The 19,097-nt window shown below is 43.1% G+C and overlaps 1 protein-coding gene across 1 annotated transcript in view; it reads right to left on the reverse strand.

Moving 5' to 3' along the window:
• Window positions 1-19,097, reverse strand: part of UBE2Q2 (ubiquitin conjugating enzyme E2 Q2) — a 48,140-nt gene that overhangs the window by 10,793 nt on the left and 18,250 nt on the right. Inside the window, exons 2-10 of the mRNA XM_060755717.2 lie at window positions 18,618-18,722; window positions 9,123-9,227; window positions 7,877-7,933; window positions 7,543-7,680; window positions 4,954-5,038; window positions 2,518-2,578; window positions 1,108-1,198; window positions 836-894; window positions 59-107 (exon numbers count right to left, since the gene is read on the reverse strand). Of these exons, the coding sequence (XP_060611700.2) occupies window positions 59-107; window positions 836-894; window positions 1,108-1,198; window positions 2,518-2,578; window positions 4,954-5,038; window positions 7,543-7,680; window positions 7,877-7,933; window positions 9,123-9,227; window positions 18,618-18,722 (750 nt within the window). The remainder of the gene's footprint in view (window positions 1-58; window positions 108-835; window positions 895-1,107; window positions 1,199-2,517; window positions 2,579-4,953; window positions 5,039-7,542; window positions 7,681-7,876; window positions 7,934-9,122; window positions 9,228-18,617; window positions 18,723-19,097) is intronic.

Raw genomic sequence — 19,097 nt, forward strand, 5'->3', positions numbered from 1 at the left:
TAAATACATTACAATCGTACCCTGAATTCGCTTTTGACATGATAAATAAATAAGTTACCTGTTTAGTAAGAAGTTCCATGCATAATGCACCTCCACCCAGAACATACCTATGGGACAGAAAGAGATGCTGAGACCATCTTCTGAAAGAAGGCAAGTTTTCTTTGTACAGTTTAGCTACAACCCACAAACTCTGTATATCGAGGGATGGCACAGTGCTGACAAAGACAGAAGATCTCATGCTGGATTGCTGTGAGTTTTCTGGGCTGTCTGGCCACGTTCCAGAAGTATTCTCTGCTGACATTTCACCCACATCTATGGCAGGCATCCTCAGAGGTTGAGAGGGTGAAATGTCAGGAGAGAATGCTTCTGGAGCATGGCCAGACAGCCAGGAATACTCACCGCAACCCAATCAGAAGGCATCTCCCTAAACATGAAAGCCACTAAATTAATTAAACAACAACACAATCTTTGTGGATGCCTGCCGTAGATGTGGGCAAAATGTCAGGAGAGAATGCTTCTGGAACATGGCCAGACAGCCTGGAAAACTCACTGCAACCCAATCAGAAGGCAGCTTGCTAAACACTAAAGCCACTAAGTTAATTAAACAACAACAGAACCCCTGAGGATTCCTGCTGTAGATGTGGGCAAAATGTCAGGAGAGAATGCTTCTGGAACATGGCCAGACAGCCTGGAAAACTCACCGCAACCCAATCAGAAGGCAGCTTGCTAAACACTAAAGCCACTAAGTTAATTAAACAACAACACAACTCCTGAGGATTCCTGCCAGACAGCCCGGAATACTCACAGCATCCCAAAAACAGAGATGGATACTCACCCTCCAGTAAGCACAGGAGAAACAACTCTTACAAATGGAGGATCGAAGGGGAAATTATCCTAAAACAAGCAGAGAAAGAAGTCACACCTTTTGACAAACGTGATTCCCAGCCAGAGGTCAAACACTGTATTAATTCTGGAACCGCACATTCCTCCCTCCCCATCCCCACCGAACCATGAAATATATCTTAAGCCCTGGGCACAAAGCATTTCACCCATACTCTTCGGCATTTATGTGCTGATTGCAAAATAAATACTGTTTCGCCTTCTTACCTTAAAAGAGAAGTTGAGCAGAATATATTCAATGCCTTCTTTTTCTTTTAAGACTTGGAGATCACTATGTAATGGGCTGTCGGGATCAACCCTACACATTGCGGGGGGGGGGGGGGGGGGGGAGGAGAAAGGGAGGAAGCAGATGAGCCCAAGTCATTCATACCTGACTTTTTGCAAAACAATACCCTACTAGGTGAGAGAGAGAGAGAGAGAAGTCAGGGGTTTGCAGGGCAATGTTCCGCCTGAGCTCTGCGAGTGCAGCTTTTTTCCGAATGAAGCAGAGAGTGTTAGAGGACCGGGACATCCAAGGGGCTTGTTTACAAAGCTCTTGTCCTCCCAACCCTGCTATATGCCTGTGAAACATGGACTGTCTACAGGCGTCAACACTGAGACTGAAATACAGCACCGCCTGAGCTCTGCGTGTGCAGCATTTTTCCGAATAAAGCAGAGAGTGTTTGAGGACCAGGGCATCCGCAGGGAGACCAAGGTGCTTGTTTACAAAGCTATTGTCCTCCCAACCCTGCTATATTCCTGCGAAATACAACACCGCCTGAGCTCTGCGAGTGCAGCATTTTTCCGAATGAAGCAGAGAGTCTTTGACGACCAGGACATCCGTAGGGAGACCAAGGGGCTTGTTTACAAAGCTATTGTCCTCCCAACCCTGCCATACGCCTGTGAAACGTGGACTGTCTACAGGAGTCAACATTGAGACTGAAATACAACACCGCCTGAGCACTGCGAGTGCAGCATTTTTCTGAATGAAGCAGATGGTGTTTGAGGACCGGGACATCCGTAGGGATACCGAGGTGCTTGTTTATAAAGCTATGGTCCTCCAAACCCTGCCATACGCCTGTGAAACGTGGACTGTCTACAGGCATCAACACTGAGACTGAAATTCAACACCGCCCAAGCTCTGCGAGTACAGCTTTTTTTTGTTGACTTTTTTAACTTCTAAGCCACTCTGAGTCCGCTTCGGTGTGGGAAGGGCGGCATAGAAATGTCATAAATAAATAAATAAATAAATACTATAAATGTGATAAAACATAATAGAGTAAAATAATGTAAATGGAATAATAATAATAAACATAGTCAAATAATAAACATAACAAAATTAATAATAATATCAGGGTAAAATAATACATAACTTTGACTCTAGTATAAGCCGAGGGGAAGAAATGCTTTGCCCGCAGTGATAGCTATCACTGGCACTTACCTCCTCCCCAAAAAAGTCTATTTCAAAAATAAATAATGCGGAAGCCAATATCAGCTGATTGTTCTTGCACCAAAAAGTTAAGGAAATGCACAACTTTCTTTGGTGCAAAAATTATTCTTTAGGGCCCATGCCATTCTTATAAGAGGAGCTAAAGCCAAGGATTCAGGACACAAGCGTTGAGAAGAATGTGAACTTACTTTAGAAGTTTTACGTGCCATTCATACAAACTGTCGTTTACGAGTTCCACTGAGTAAATCCCTACAGAAGACAGAAACAGCACTTGATGAGACTCCTGACAGAAAACAAACACTCTTCTTTTCCTCTCAAGATGATAATTCGGGGCCTTAAGGGATTCACACATGAAGGAATTCCCAACAAGCAGAAATGTTTGAGCAAACACTTTTGCCCCCAAGTTCTCCCTCACCTGTCTTTTTTTGTAAGAAGGATGGGAAGGAGAAAAGAAAGAGAGAAGGAAGGAAGTGAGGAAGAAAGGAATGGAAGGAAGGGAAGGAGGAAGGAAAGAGAGAAGGAAGGAAGGAAAGGAGGAAGGAGGGAGGGAAGGGTGGAAGAAAAGAGAGAAAGAAGGGAGGAAGGGAAAGATGAAAGGAGAAAGGGAGAGAGAGAAGGAGGGAAGAGGGAAGGAAAGACGAAAGGGAGGAAGGGAAGGATTGAAGGAGTAAGAAGGTGAGAGAGAAAGAAGGAAGAAGGAAAGAGAGAATAAAGGAAAGACAACAAGGAAGGAAGGGAAGGAGGAAGGAAAGAGAGAAGGAAGAAAGGGAGGAAGAGAAGGATGGATGGATGGATGGATGGATGGGAGGGAGGGAGGGAGGGAGGGAGGGAAGGAGAGAAGGAAGGCAGGGAGAGAGGAAGAGAAGGATGAAAGAAAGGGAAGGAGGAAGGAAAGAAGGGAGGAAGGAACGAAGGACAAAAGGAAGGATTGAAGGAGTAAGAGGGTGAGAGAGAGAAAAGGAGGGAGGAAAGAGGGAAGGACGAAAGGGAGGAAGGGAAGGGTTGAAGGAGGAAGAAGGTGAGAAAGAAAGAAAGAAAGAAAGAAAGAAAGAAAGAAAGAAAGAGAAGGAAGAAAAGACAAAAAGGAAGGAAGGAAGGAAGAGAAGGAGGAAAGAAAGAGAGAAGGAAGGAAGGGAGGGAGGGAGGGAGGGAGGGAGGGAGGAAGAGAAGGATGGAAGGATGGATGGATGGATGGATGGATGGGAGGCAGGGAAGGAAGGAGAGAAGGAAGGTAGGGAGAGAGGAAGAGAAGGATGGAAGAAAGGGAAGGAGGAAGGAAAGAAGGGAGGAAGGAAGAAAGGACAAAAGGGGGGGAAGGATGGAAGGAGAAAGGGCTGAAGGAGTAAGAGGGCGAGAGAGAAAGAAGGAAGAAGGAAAGAGAGAAGGAAAGAAAGACAAAAAGGAAGGGAGGAAGGGTGGAAAGGAAGGTGGAAGGAAAAAAGAAAGGGAAGAGAGAAGGAAGAAAGGACAAAAAGATAAAAGGGAAGGAAAAAAGGAGGGAAGGAAGGAAGGAAAGAAATAGAAGAGGAGGGCCTGAGAAAAGAGCCCAAGGGGCCGCATCCGCCCCTGGGCCTGGTTTTGGCCATACGTGTTCCAGAAGCATTCTCTCCTGACATTTCACCCATATCTATGGTAGGCATCCTCGGAGGTTGTGAGGTTTGTCTCTCACCCTGTACATTATTCCACAGATATATATAAACCCCACTTGGCTTGTTTCCAACAGACCTCCCAACCTCTGAGGATGCCTGCCATAGATGTGGGCGAAACATCAGGAGAGAATGCTTCCGGAACATGACCATACAGCCTGGAAAACTCACAACAACCCAGTGATTCCGGCCAAATTGTTGTTGTTCTTTGGGCATGGAACAATGCTGCTAATGTAAGCCACCCTGAGTGCCCTTCAGGGTGAGAAGGGCGGGATAGAAATGTCATAAATAAATAAATCAATAACAGATAAACAAACACTGTTTCTTTGCATAGTGTGCACGGAGGCCCCTAGATTTGGTAGTGGAAAATCACGACTGAAAAGGCCTTTCAATTCAATACAGAGGCTGCCCAAACCAAGCGATGCCCTTTCTTCCTCTGCTGGGCTATTTCCGGCAGAACGGGCAGTCAGATAATTGACCAGCCATGACAATCTATAGGAGGAAAACCGTATATGCTGGCTTATAAAACAAACATACAATTTCCTCATTCATTTTCTTTCCTATGGCATGATCCTATTGAAACAGAAATCCTTGTCTGAACCAAACACAATTTGGTGTTTATTCACATTTTATTCTGTTCAGAAATACCCAGGTGTTTGTTTACTACTGTTCCATCTATTAAACTTGCAGAAAATGTAAATATTATTTAAATTTTAAAAGCAGTTCTGTGTATATGAATTTTTAAACGGCGTATAAGAGGAAGCTGTACGCTCTCAGAAAATATATTAGGGCTGCTTAAATAAATTCTGTTTTAATATGTTTACAGTGCAAACCTATTTCAGATCTGTTCACAAATCCCAAAGGCAATACATATAGGCTCCTGTCCTTAATAATGCATACCGCAACGACTAGCCTATACCATTAAGAAGGTGCATCAGGCATATTTCCGCCCCATTACAAAAAGTACGGAACACTTACCTGTTTTGTAACTCTGCGACCTATATATATCCCTGAGTTCTTTCATAAGTCGGTCTGAAGCTTGGACAGATCCAGAAACTGCGCCCTGAAAAGACACGACAAACTTGATTTCTAGAAATTTTGAAGAAAGCTATTGAGACCATAAAAGGTCTCTTTTGAATTGGATTGCTGTGAGTTTTCTGGGCTGTATGGCCATGTTCCAGAAGCATTCTCTCCTGACATTTCCCCCACATCTATGGCAGGCATCCTCAGAGGTTGAGAGGTCTGCTGGAAACTAGGCAACTGAGGTCTATATATCTGTGGAATAAAATCTACGGTGGGAGAAAGAACTCTTGTCTGTTGGAGGCAAGCGTGAATGTTGCAATTGTTAACTGTAATTAGCACCGAATAGTCTTGCAGCTTCAAAGCCTGCCTGCTTCCTGTCTGGGGGAATCCTTTGTTGGGAGGTGATTAGCTGGCCCTGATTGTTTCCTGTCTGGATTTCCCCTGTTTTCTGAGTGTTTATTTACTACACTACACTTTTATCCCACCCTTTTCAGCCCGAAGGAGACTCAGGGTGGCGTACAAGAAGGCAACAATTAGATGATGAATATTTATTTATTTACTATGCTTTTAATTGCTCTTTATCAACTATCCTGATTCTAGAATATGTATGTATGTATGTATTTATTTACTGTACTAGCCGTCCCTTCCACGCGTTGCTGTGGCCCACATAGGGGTTCTGTGTGGGAGGTTTGGCCCAATTTTATCATTGGTGGGGTTCAGAATGCTCTGTGATTATAGGTGAACTATAAATCCCAGCAACTACAACTCCTGAATGTCAAGATTCTATTTTCCCCAAACTCTACCAGTGTTCACATTTGGGCATATTGAGTATTCATGTAGAGTTTGGTCCAGTTCTGTCATTGTTTGAGTCCACAGTGCTCTCTGGATGTAGGTGAACTACAACTCCAAAACCAAAGGACACTGCCCACCAAACCCTTCCAGTATTTTCTGTTTGACATGGGAGAACTGTGTGCCAAGTTTGGTTCAATTCCATAAGTGGTGGGGTTCAGAATGCTCTTTGATTTTAGGTGAACTATAAATCCCAGCAACTACAACTCCCAAATGACAAAATCAATTTTTTGAGTGAAGGACATAGATTGGGTTGTTAGGTGTCTTGTGTCCAAATTTGGTGCCAATTTGTCCAGTAGTTTTTGAGTTCTGTTAATCCCACAAACGAACATTATATTTATATAGATTTATTTTCCGCCCTTCTCACCCCGCAAGGGACTCAGGACGTATTGCAATGTACATATACATGGCAAACATTCAATTCCATAGACACACAACATATACAGACAGACACACAGAGGCTATTTGACATTCCAGCTTCTGGCCACCAGGGAATCTGTTGCTTCACTATCTGTTTGTGACACTGATGAAGTACTTTCCTCATTCTTTGCATACTTCCTGGAGATTTTTATGGCCTCATAAATCAGTTAAATTAGCTTCCCCACACACAACATATATAGACAGACACTCAGAGGCTATTTAACATTCCAGCTTCTGGTCACCAGGGGAGCTGTTGCTTCACTGTCCGTTTGTGACACTGTTGAGGTACTTCCTCATTCTTTGCATACTTCCTGGAGATTTTTATGGCCTTGTAAATTAGTTAAATTTGCCTCCCCACATAAGTGGTACCTAAATTTCCTACTTGACAGATGCAACTGTCTTTCGGGCTGCAAAGGTCGACAGCAAGCTACACAAATTGGTCGGACACTCACTCCGACCCGTGCTGGCTTCGAACTCATGGCCTTTTGGTCAGTAGTGATCTTAATGCAGGTGACTCCCAGCCAGCTTGCCCACAGTCCCGGTGCTGGTTGCCAGATTTCGTTCAGGAGGAAACCATGAAAATGAACAAAATCTGGCTACAAGTATAAAAAACCCTCTAAAATCAGGACAGTAAATAAACAGCAGCACTCAAAAACAGAGGAATTCCAGAGATATATAAACCCCACTTGCCTAGTTTCCAACAGACCCCACAACCTCTGAGGATGCCTGACATAAATGTGGGTGAAACATCAGGAGAGAATGCTTCTGGAATGTGCCCAGACAGCCCGGAACACTCACAGCAACCTACTGATGCCAGCCGTGAAAGCCTTTGACAACACATTGAACACCTCCTTTGAATGTTAACGATAATTAGATTTGCTTTTCTGCAGGGAGAAAATGGTAGGCTGAGGTGTTCCAGAGAGGTTTTTTAAATAATAATAATAATAATAATAATAATAATAATAATCTTTAGTTATACCCCGCCACCATCTCCCCAATGGGGACTCGGGCCAGCTAACATGAGGCCAAGCCCAAAATTATAATACAACACAATACAATACAGAATACAGAAAAATAAATCTACATCAGAAAATAATCACAATAGCAAAATAAAATAATAAAGCAAATTCACACAAAATAAAATCAATCAGGATGGGCAGGCCAAATGGACAAGATAAAATGCTAAAATAATAAAACCCTGGGTGAGGTAGGAATGAAAATATGTAGGTGAGGTTTTCTAGCATTCTAGCTTTTATTTACTTTATGAAGACTTACATTTAAGTGGTCCTGCCTTTGATTTTTCCGGATCTTTTCCAGAATGGCCAGATTCTCTTTCTCAATGCCATCGTCCTCGGATTTCTTTCCATAGACCGGTTCTTCCTCCTTCATTTCGTAATGATCCAGATCAATGTCCTGCAAGGCAAGATTAAAGGCTCACTGAAGACGGATGGAAAAGCAGAAGGAAATCTAGGATTTCTTAAGATAGGATCACAACAAATGTGTAGTTTTAGGAGGGAGGAAAGATCAACGTATCCCTCCAGCCACCCAGTCCTTTCACCCCTGAAAAGGGCCAGAAAGAAGAAGGAAAGCCGACGGCAAACACACGTACTTCACCCATATCTTCCTCTTCCTCTTCTTCCGATGTAACCTCTTCAGTCGTCCCATTCTGGAAGACAATAAAGCAGTTTCTTTTTATGTCAAAAGAAAATCAGTTTTGTTGTTGTTGTTGGAGCACCGATAACCAGGTAATGCACATGAAAGGAAGGTCCGTTCCCCCCAAACCCCTCCAGGAATCAAATTTCGGCATATCAGGTACGTGTGCCAAGTTTGGTCCAGCTCCATTGGTGTTTGGGTTCACAGTGTTCTCTGAATGTATGTGAACTACAACTCCCCCAAATCAAGGCGATTTCCCCCCAAAGACCCCCAGTATTATTTTTTTGCTGGTCATGAGGTCTCTGTGTGCCCAGTTGGGTCCAATTCCTTCTTGATTGCAGGTGAACTATAAATCCCAGTACTTAGAACTCCAAAATGTCCAGGCCAATTCCCCTCAAAACCCACCAGTATTCAAATTTGGGCATATCGGGTATGAGTACCAAGTTTGGTCCAGATCCATCATCAAATTACCTAGTTTCCAACAAGTCTCACAACCTCTGAGGATGCCTGCCATAGATGTGGGTGAAATGGCAGGAGAGAATGTTTCTGGAACATGGCCAGACAGCCTGGAAAACTCACAGCAACCCAGAAAAGAGTCCTTTCTCCCACCCTGGACATTACATAGGTATATAAACCTCACTTGCGTAGTTTCCAACAGGCCTCACAACCTCTGAGGACGCCTGCCATAGATGTGGGTGAAATGGCAGGAGAGAATGCTTCTGGAACATGGCCAGACAGCCTGGAAAACTCACAGCAACCCAGACAAGAGTCCTTTCTCCCACCCTGGACATTCCACAGGTATATAAACCTCACTTGCGTAGTTTCCAACAGGCCTCACAACCTCTGAGGACGCCTGCCATAGATGTGGGTGAAATGGCAGGAGAGACTGCTTCTGGAACATGGCCAGACAGCCCGGAAAACTCACAGCAATCCAGACAAGAGTCCTTTCTCCCACCCTGGACATTCCACAGGTATATAAACCTCACTTGCGTAGTTTCCAACAGGCCTCACAACCTCTGAGGACGCCTGCCATAGATGTGGGTGAAATGGCAGGACAGAATGCTTCTGGAACATGCCTAGAAAACTCACAGCAATCCAGACCTTCATGATAGTTAACTGAACATGCAGCAGAGGCGAATTTGAACCTGGAACCCAAACATGTGTGTGTATCCCCCCCCCCCCCCCAAGATTCAAATATTTACCTGGCCAGTCGGCAATGGCTGATCTAGCATTTCAACATCTGGATGCTGAGGAAGATTGTATAATCTGCAGAGGTCGCATATCAATCGCTTCAACTGTTGGAGAAGCTACAAAACAAGTTAAGGGCGTGTTAACTGTTTGTCCTTACATTCATTTTAAATAATGTTTATCAGCAGGAGAAGAACATCTTGTTTTTTCTGGAGCCACAGCTAACAAAAGAACCACCTCTTAAATAAACGTCCATAATGAAGTCCATAAGGAAGTCGTAATGGTTGGTGTTATGTTTTCTATACTCAGATTAACAAAGTATTTATATATTTCCCCTACTGATTTGGGAAAAAGTAAAAAAAGAGGGTGCACAGCCCACTGAAGAACTAAAGGTAGATAAATTGCTAAATGCAAAAGAAAAAACAACTAAAGGAACAGTGGCAAAATTATATCATTTAACTAGCCGTCCCCTGCCACACATTCCTGTGGTCCAGTCTGTGTACATGTTTTTACTTTTTGGCTTTTAAGTCTCTTCCAGTGTGTTTTTCAGTGTTTTATGAGTGATGATCACTTGTAGGCCTCATAGGTGTATTGTGTACAAATTTGGTGTTAATTCATCCAGTGGTTTTTGAGTTATGTTAATCCCACAAACGAACTTTACATTTTTTTTTATTTGTATAGACTAGCTGTCCCTTGCCACGCGTTGCTGTGGCCCACTCTGGTGCTCATAGGGGTTCTGTGTGGAAGGTTTGGCCCAATTCTATCGTTGGTGAGGTTCAGAATGCTCCGTGATTGTAGGTGAACTACAAATGCCAGCAACTACAACTCCCAAATGTCAAGATTCTATTTTCCCCAAACTCCACCAGTGTTCACATTTGGGCATATTGAGTATCCGTGTAGAGTTTGGTCCAGATCCATCATTGTTTGAGTCCACAGTGATCTCTGGATGTAGGTGAACTACAACTCCAAAACCAAAGGACACTGCCCACCAAACCCTTCCAGTATTTTCTATTGGTCATGGGAATTATGTGTACCAAGTTTAGTTCAATTCCATTGTTGGTGGAGTTCAGAATGCTCTTTGATTGTAGGTGAACTATAAATCCCAGCAACTACAACTCCCAAATGACAAAATCTGATCCCAAAGCCACGTTTTTTTACTTTCCTTCTGAAGGATAGGATGGAGGGGGTTGAGCTAATGTCGCTGGGAAGGGAGTTCCACAGCCAAGGGGCCACCTCTCCCCTCCCCTCAACCCCACCAGTATTCAAATTTTGGTGTATTGGGTATTTGTGCCAAATTTGGTGAATGAAAACACATCCTGCATATCAGATATTTACATTACGATTCGTAACAGGAGCAAAATGACAGTTATGAAATAGCAACGAAAATAATATTATGGTTGGGGGTCACCACCACACGAGGAACTCTATTAAGGGGTCGCGGCATTGGGAAGGTTGAGAACCATTGTGTTATATTTTCTGTACTTGGATTAATAAAGTGTTCCTTTGCACCTGGCACTTTGTGCTCTTCTGACTATTCTAGGACAGCATAAAGGACCACCTTCCCTGCAGGAAATCGCTCATTTGGAAGCGCATATAGAAATCATGCCAGCAACAAGCCTTCTTTCTCACTTTGAAGTCTTCTCTCAACTAGATCTCCTGCCTACAACTTCTCAGCTGATATACAAAACCACTCTGAGTTTTTGGACTTACATAATGTGATGCCTTAAAGTGCTGCTTCCTCGGCTGGCCTGTAAATTCCCGCACTGTTTGGACATTCCCAAAACCATAGCTAGACATTTTGAGAGCGCGCCTGTCCACAAAAACCACGATTCGCGGAGAGAACTCCCGCTCGCCTAACAGCCTGCCAATGTTTCACTGCAGGATTCCGGAGTAACCCAAACACCATTGCAATAGAGAGAATCATTAGCCATATGCTGCAAGAAAAAAGCCAGTTTGCTCACAGCGAAGACATTATTAACAGTCCCAGATCTGACGGCATCTTTGGCACCAGGAGCATGTTTTCTCTGCAGTCAGATTAGAGAGCAACGCGAGCTTGTTTTCCTCTTCTCCTGCTTCCTGAGGCTTGGCTCACTGGCTTGTGCCATCTGGAGCCACCTTCTTGGCAAGCAGATGGGCGCGCAATACCTTGCTTGCTCCAGCCCTCTGAGGTCAGGATTAAGTTTCCTTCGGCAGGCAAGAACTCTCTCCTCCAGACCCAGGGACACGACAACTTTTGCACAGGCAGAGAAGGAAGCCAGCAAACCAGAACTTGGGCTTTTATTTCCAGGACACATTGAATAATATTTACTAGAAACTGGAGGAAGAACTGGGAAGAACACAACCCACCATGTCAGACTACACAGAGAAGCCATTGAAATCCACAAACGTGGACAACTTCAACAGAAAGGAAGAAACCATGAAAATGAACAAAATCTGGCTACCAGTATTAAAAAACTCAAAAATTACAACAGCAAAACAACAGAGAGTAAACAATCAGGCACATCAAATCACTCTCAACAAAAGATTCCCCCAAGGCACTTCCAAGCCATTAAATGCTAATCAAGATGGTCAGCTGAAACATTCACACCTAGCTGCAGCAGACAAAAGTCCTTTGTCCCACCCTGGTCATTCCACAGATATATAAACCCATTTTCCTACTTCCAACAGACCTCACTACCTCTGAGGATGCTTGCCATAGATGCAGGTGAAACGTCAGGAGAAAATGCCTCTAGAACATGGCCATATAGCCAGTGATTCCGGCCATGAAAGCCTTCGACAATACATGTAGGAAGAACCTTTGCATGGGGGCGGGACAGAGGGAAACCCCACAAAAGACAACAAAAACAACAACAACATTTATTAAGGTCCACATGAAGTCGAACATGACCCCCCTATAGTAACTTATAAGTATAGTAACTTATAGTTTTGCTAAGGGCACGGACACCAGACTGGATAACAACATTTATTAAGGTCCACATGAAGTCGAACATGACCCCTCTATAGTAACTTATAACTATAGTTTTGCTAAGGGCAAGGACACCAGACTTGATAATAAGGGTTAAGCCTTAGTCAAATTGGTGTGTATCATTTAATCAAGGCTTTATGCCCTATTTTCATATGTTTATAGCAGAAGGTAACCATTTTATTACTGAAATTCATGCCACAAAAGTATCTGACTTTTTCCATCTGAGACACACCTGATGGTCCCCTATCTCACAAACAAGGGACTCTCTTTCCCCCTCATGGATATATTTCCCTTTATGGACCTTCTAATGATGGTCGCTGGGGGAGGGTAGTTGGGTTTACTCTCTGTATTATGATCTCTATATTTCCCTTCATGCATCTGACCTTGTCCTGACCCTTTTGCCCCTTTCCCATCTCCTTGAGGAAAATGTATAAGGAAGTTGCCTTGCCTCTGAAAAAAAACAATTAGCGATTGTGGAAACCCTCATCTAAGAACATTCCTTGCATGGAAAAATAACAAACATCTCCCTGACTTCGGAGGATTTGGCCATCAGGGAGATAATCGCTTGGCAGACTTTTAATCACATTACAATAGGAGAAAAGAGGACCTTCAGAAAGTTCTCCCTTCTGACCCATTTCCTTTCAAGCCTTTCCATTGAGGACATTCACCAAAATCTCCCCCATTGTGCCCCTGTCTGACCACAAGAGGAAAACCCGGATTAAGTGGTATCGCCCACATCAATGCTTATCTCAGATAAATCACGACACAATAGATTGGCTTTTCTTGAAGGCCGTTTCAGACTGGTTAAGCCCCCTGGACATTTCCTGTAACTCCATAATCCATTCAGGAATGCATTGTATTCCCTTGTCCCACCTCTCTCCCTCCTGATTTGTTGACGCGCCAAGGCGGCAGAAACCTTCCGATTGGCCCAGGCGCTCGAGGGGCAGACGAGCCTCCTCCCAGCTGTTGAGGCGCCAGCCAATCACCTTCAAGCCAGGCGTGGGAGATTCAAACCACACATTCTGTTTTTTCTATAAAAATGGCATTTATTTGTACTCATGCATGCTTGCCTGACGAAATATCACAGCTATGACCTACAAAACCATATACGGCTCCGGCCCACCGTATCTGTCCGAACGCATCTCCCTCTACATCCCACCTTGGAGTCTGAGATCTTCTGGGGAGGCCCTGCTCTTGACCCCACCTCTATCACAAGTGAGATTGGTGGCGACAAGAAGCAGGGCCTTCTCGGCAGTGGCCCCTCACCTGTGGAATTCACTCCCCGGGGAAATTAGGTCATCGACATCCCTCCTCTCCTTCAGAAGGAAATTAAAAACATGGTTGTGGGACCAGGCTTTCGGGCAATCTGGCAGTTAGACAAGGACAATGATGACTAGACAATATGGAATGAATTTATGACTCTGAGATGGTGAACCCTGAGTACTGACTGGTTTTATTGATTTTTATTCATTTTGTTATATAAAGTGACTGTTTAATTGTTATAATTGCTGTATACATGTTTTATCCATTGTTTATGTTTATGTTGGTATCGAATTGTGCCTTTTGTAAGCCGCCCGGGTCCCCCCTCGGGAGTTGAGAAGGGCAGGATAGAAATGCGCGAAATAAATAAATAAATAAATAAATGCATCCTTTCCAGCTGGATAGCAATAAACAACTCAATGGCTTTTCTTCAACTTGGTGAGACCTTTTATCGGGAAAAATCAGGGAAAATATTGGGTGCTTCCTCTGTCTCGCCAGGGCAACGAACTCTTTCATGAGTCTGATTGGTCTTTGCCTCCTGGCAAAGACCCCTAAATTCCTGCATTATAACATTTGGAACCCCAGTTTGATAGCTACAACAGTTTTTAGGTTCATTTTCAGAGTCCAGGCCCTAGCAGAAGACAGCCTTTTGCCGTTCAGCAACTCAGTGCAGCCTGAGCTGTGCATTTGTAGGGGCACAGATCAACCACATTTAAGAACCAAATGGCAACCTGTGATTACCTGGGCAACTCTGACAATGTGCCAGCAGATTGCTTCTTGACGTTCTGACCTGTGACAGACAGCGCTTGCAGGGTGCTCATTTTGGCCTGCAAAACCCTCCCACTCCCTGCATTTCCCTTAAATGCCTTTTCCAACAGGATTCTGACAAATCTCTAGTTACTCAATAAATAGCAGTTACAAGGCAGGGTAAAGCTGCAATCCTAACCATGCTTCCTAGCAACTTGTATCCCATTATCCTCAATACTACTAAGTATTCTGAAAACTGGGTCATTAAACTAATGCAGACTTAGAGGCAAGAAGATTACATAGCTTCCTTGTGCAGTTCCGCTATCCCACAGCTATGGCCAGATTCTACAAATTCTTAGGAACTGATAAAAATGGGAATAAATATGTTTTATACCTGATCCTTACTGGGGATGAGACGATGGGACCGGACAATGTTTTTAACAAGGAGACACTATGGATTTATGTTTTATTGATTTTGTTATGATTTGTACTATATGTTAATATTTTTAATTGTATTTATGGTATTGTGGTAATTAAATTTTGTCCTGTAAACCGCATTGAGTTGCTGAGAAAGGCGGTATAGAAATACTGTAAATAAATCTATATAAATAAAAATGTAATGTTCAAAAAACTCAAAAACCACTGGACAAATTGACACCAAATTTGGGCACAAGACACCTAACAACCCAATGTATGTTCTTCACTCAAAACAATGATTTTATCATTTGGGAGTTGTAGTTGCTGGGATTTATAGTTCACCTACAATCAAAGAGCATTCTGAACCCCACCAACAATGGAATTGAACCAAACTTGGCACACAGTTCTCCCATGACCAACAGAAAATACTGGAAGGGTTTGGTGGGCATTGACCTTTAGTTTTGGAATTGTAGTTCACTTACATCCAGAGATCACTGTGGACTCAAACAATGATGGATCTGGACCAAACTCTAGAAGAATACTCAATATGCCCAAATGAGAACACTGATGGAGATTGGGGAAAATAGAATCTTGACATTTGGGAGTTGTAGTTGCCGGGATTTATAGTTCACCTACAATCACAGAGCATTCTGAACCCCACCAACGATAGAATTGGGCCAAACCTCCCACACAGAACCCCCATGTGGGCCACAGCAACACGTGGCAGGGGACAGCTAGCAAATAAATAAATAAATAATGTTATGGTTGGGGATCTCCACAACAGGAGGAGCTGTATTAAGGGGTTGTGGCATTAGGAAGGTTGAGAACCACTGCTCCAAGTTAGCAGAGGCTGTCTCTCACATCTGCTGAGATAGATAATGGTTTTGAGTTGGGCGCTTTGAGGTCCCTCCCAGACAGTGTGGGAAGAGGCACACTGGGGAAATACCAGACAACTGTACTTTTCTCTGATCCATTTCCTTAAAATGCAAAGTTCCAACTCTCGTGCTGTAGAATCAGAGCTGTTCTACCCAACTGTGGCCCTGCAGTGATGAACAAATTCCACCCAGCCCATCATCACAATCCGGTCTTATTCAAAATACATGAGGTGCAAGGAAAAACCACACCGATCACAACTTAATAGTGTCAATGCACAGAAATCTGGGCATCTCATTTCAAAGACAATTTCAAACTCACATACTTTAACCGTCTTTTAAAAATGCTTTTGGTTACTCTACCTAATCCAGAGAAACTTGAGGTTCCTCACAGTTCAGCTCTTCCTTACAGGTAGGAGGACCCTTTGGGGGACTGTAACATCAAGCCAAGGCCCTTGCCTGCCTAGACTTCCCATCTAGAAATGATTTGCTCTACATTCCGAGCACTTAGTCTGTGGAGTGATACCGCAATAGTGCAACTTGTTCAAGATTCCCAAAACCGATCTCAAGGAACGCATTCTGAATCTGTGCCAGGGGCCAAAACTCACCAAACAGCTCAGTATGGGCAAAATGTGAGCTCTTTTGAACTATATGTAAAGAGGCATCCAGACAGGCTATTCCTGAAAGCAGGTTCCAAGGAACTATTGGGTCTCTTGAGAACAGCAGCCCAAAGGCCATAATCTGAATTTCGTCACCGACAACCCTGAGGCACAGAATCCAGGCAGCTGCAGCACATTGATAAGGAAGAAGGGGGTGTCTCATTTTAGTTTTGGCAGCATACAGTAAACAAACGGGTGCAGTATTTGGAAATGACTGAAGAGAAAGCATAGGGAATCCCTTCTGCTTACTACTGTGTATAGCAGCATTTCTCAACGCGGGGGGGGGGGGGGGGGGTCGTGAGAGGGTTTCGGGGGGGGGGGGGGTCGGGGTCGCCCACAGGTGGCCCTAGGTAATTTTCAACGGTAAGCAAACAGTATTTCGGCACCCCCCCCCCCCCAAACCAATCACGGATATATATTTTCTGTTTGTCGTGGGAGTTCTGTGTGCCATATCTGGTTCAATTCCATCATTGGTGGAGTTCAGAATGCTCTTTGATTGTAGGTGAACTATACATCCCAGTAACTACAACTCACATATGTCAAGGTCTATTTTCCCCCAAGAGCGCCTCAAGAGCGCCCCTGGGGTCGCCATAGACTATAGCAAACTCATTTTCTTACTCCTTTATTATCCTGGCAATTATCCCACCCTAGCTGCAACTAGGCCGCTCTGGGACAGAATGAGAAGAGCGGGGGGGGGGGGGGTGGTTAGGGGCAGGGGATAGTTCCACCTTGTTTCCTGTACTATGCTAATAATATAATATAATATAATATAATGTAATATAGTATAATATATTGTATATACATATAATATTTATAATATTATAATGCAATGCAATATACTACTACTAATTATAATATATTACAATTATATATTTATAATACATGTAATATTATTAATACTCGATATAAATAAAAATGTAATGTTCGTTTGTGGGATTAACATAACTCAAAAAAAAACCCTGGGGAGGCCCTGCTCTCTGTCCCGCCTGCATCACAGGCACGCCTGGCGGGGACAAGAGACAGGCCTTCTCAGTGGTGGCCCCTCGGCTGTGGAACGCCTTGCCTGCAGATATCAGATTGGCCCCCTCCCTGCTGGCATTTCGGAGGAAAGTGAAGACCTGGCTGTTCGAACAAGCATTTGATTAAACAGTGTAAATAAACATAGGAATACGGAATAATGGATGATGAGACTGGATTCTGATTTTACTGTTGAGGCACTAATGATTGTTATACTGATGTTTAATTATTTATGTTACAATTGTTTTTAATTGCCCTATACTTGTCTCGTGATGTTTTGTATCGATGTTGTTCACTGCTTTGAGTCGCCTGAGGGCTGAGAAAAGCGGTATATAAATAAAGTAAATAAATAAAACCCACTGGACAAATTGAAACCAAATTTGGACACAATACACCTATCAGGCCAACAAGTGACCATTACTCATTGAAACACTGGACAACACAGAAGAGACTTAAAAAGCAAAAAAACCCCCCCACAAAAATACATTAAAATGCATGTGCAAAACTACATATATACGCAAACACACATACACACATATACATACACAAATATATATACACACAAAACACATATACACAGACTGGGCCACAGCAACACATGGCAGGGGACAGCTAGATTTGCAATATAATGGTATAGTAAAATATAGTAATATTTCTTACTTTTTTGTCATGTCAGGAGCAACTTGAGAAACTGTATTTTCTCTTGGTCATGGTTATTCTGGGTTGCAAGTTTGGCCCAATTCTATCTTTGGTGGGGTTCGGAATACTCTGATTGTAGGTGAACTATAAATCTCAGCAACTACAACTCCCAAATGTCAAGGTCTATTTTCCCCAAACTCCACGGGTGTTCAAATTTGGGCGTATTGGGTATTTGTGCCAAATTTAGTCCAGATATATCACTGTTTGAGTCCACAATGCTCTATTAGATTAGGGGAATGGGAGTTCTGTGTGCCAAGCTTGGCTCAATTTCATCGTTGGTGGATTTCAGAACGCTCTTTGGTTGTAGGTGAACTATAAATCCCAGCAACTGCAACTCCCAAATGACAAAATCAATCCCCTCCCAACCTCACCAGTATTCAAATGTGGGCGTATCGGGTATTTGTGCCAAATTTGAATACTGGTGAATCAAAATATATCCCGCATATGAGATTCACATTATGATTCATAACTGTAACAAAATTACAGTTGTGAAGTAGCAACAAAAATAATTTTATGGTTGGGTGTCACCACAACATGAGAAACTGGATTAAGGGAGTACAAAACTGGGGATTCTGGCAGACTGAAGAGGGACTTCTGGGTGCATTTAAACCATGTATACGCCCGCTGCAGATGGTGGGTATATACCGTATGGATATATGTGCCTTCAGGTGACATGCTGACTGATGATGACCTCAAACTTCATAGCATTTTCTTTGGCAAGGGATATGGAAATGCCTTTGGGGTACTCAGGCGAGGCGGAGACAGGAAGCACCACCTGTTATAACTGACAGCAGTATTCATTTGAACTTAATTAAACCAAAAACAACACCGATGTGAATTGTGACATGGAAAGAAACACAAGCCATCACCTACCAGAGTATTGCTCTTCTTAATATCCTCTAAGCGCTCCAATACGGAAGTCAAGTTGGGGTCATCTGATTCCACAAACCATATTGGCGATGAGGAAGGGTAAGATTCCTAGTCAAATAAAATAATGAGATTTACATTCACTGAATAATAATAATAATAATAATAATAATCTTTATTTATATCCTGCCCTATCTCCCAGGAGAGAATGCCTCTAGAACATGGCCATATAGCCCGAAAAAACCTACAACAACCCAGTGATTCCGGCCATGAAAGCCTTTGACAATAATAATAATAATAATAATAATAATAATAATCTTTATTTAATGCCCCACCAACATCTCCCCAATGGGGACTCGGGCGGCTTACTTGAGGCCAAGCATATTACAATAAGGTAAAACCAAAGCACAATAACAACACAGTAAAATACATACAACATATGAGTACAAAGACGATAAAGCAAAATCATACACAGTAAAATAAAAT

The sequence above is a fragment of the Anolis sagrei genome, chromosome 9 (genome assembly GCF_037176765.1).
Source record: "Anolis sagrei isolate rAnoSag1 chromosome 9, rAnoSag1.mat, whole genome shotgun sequence".
In the NCBI taxonomy this organism is placed as follows: domain Eukaryota; kingdom Metazoa; phylum Chordata; class Lepidosauria; order Squamata; family Dactyloidae; genus Anolis; species Anolis sagrei.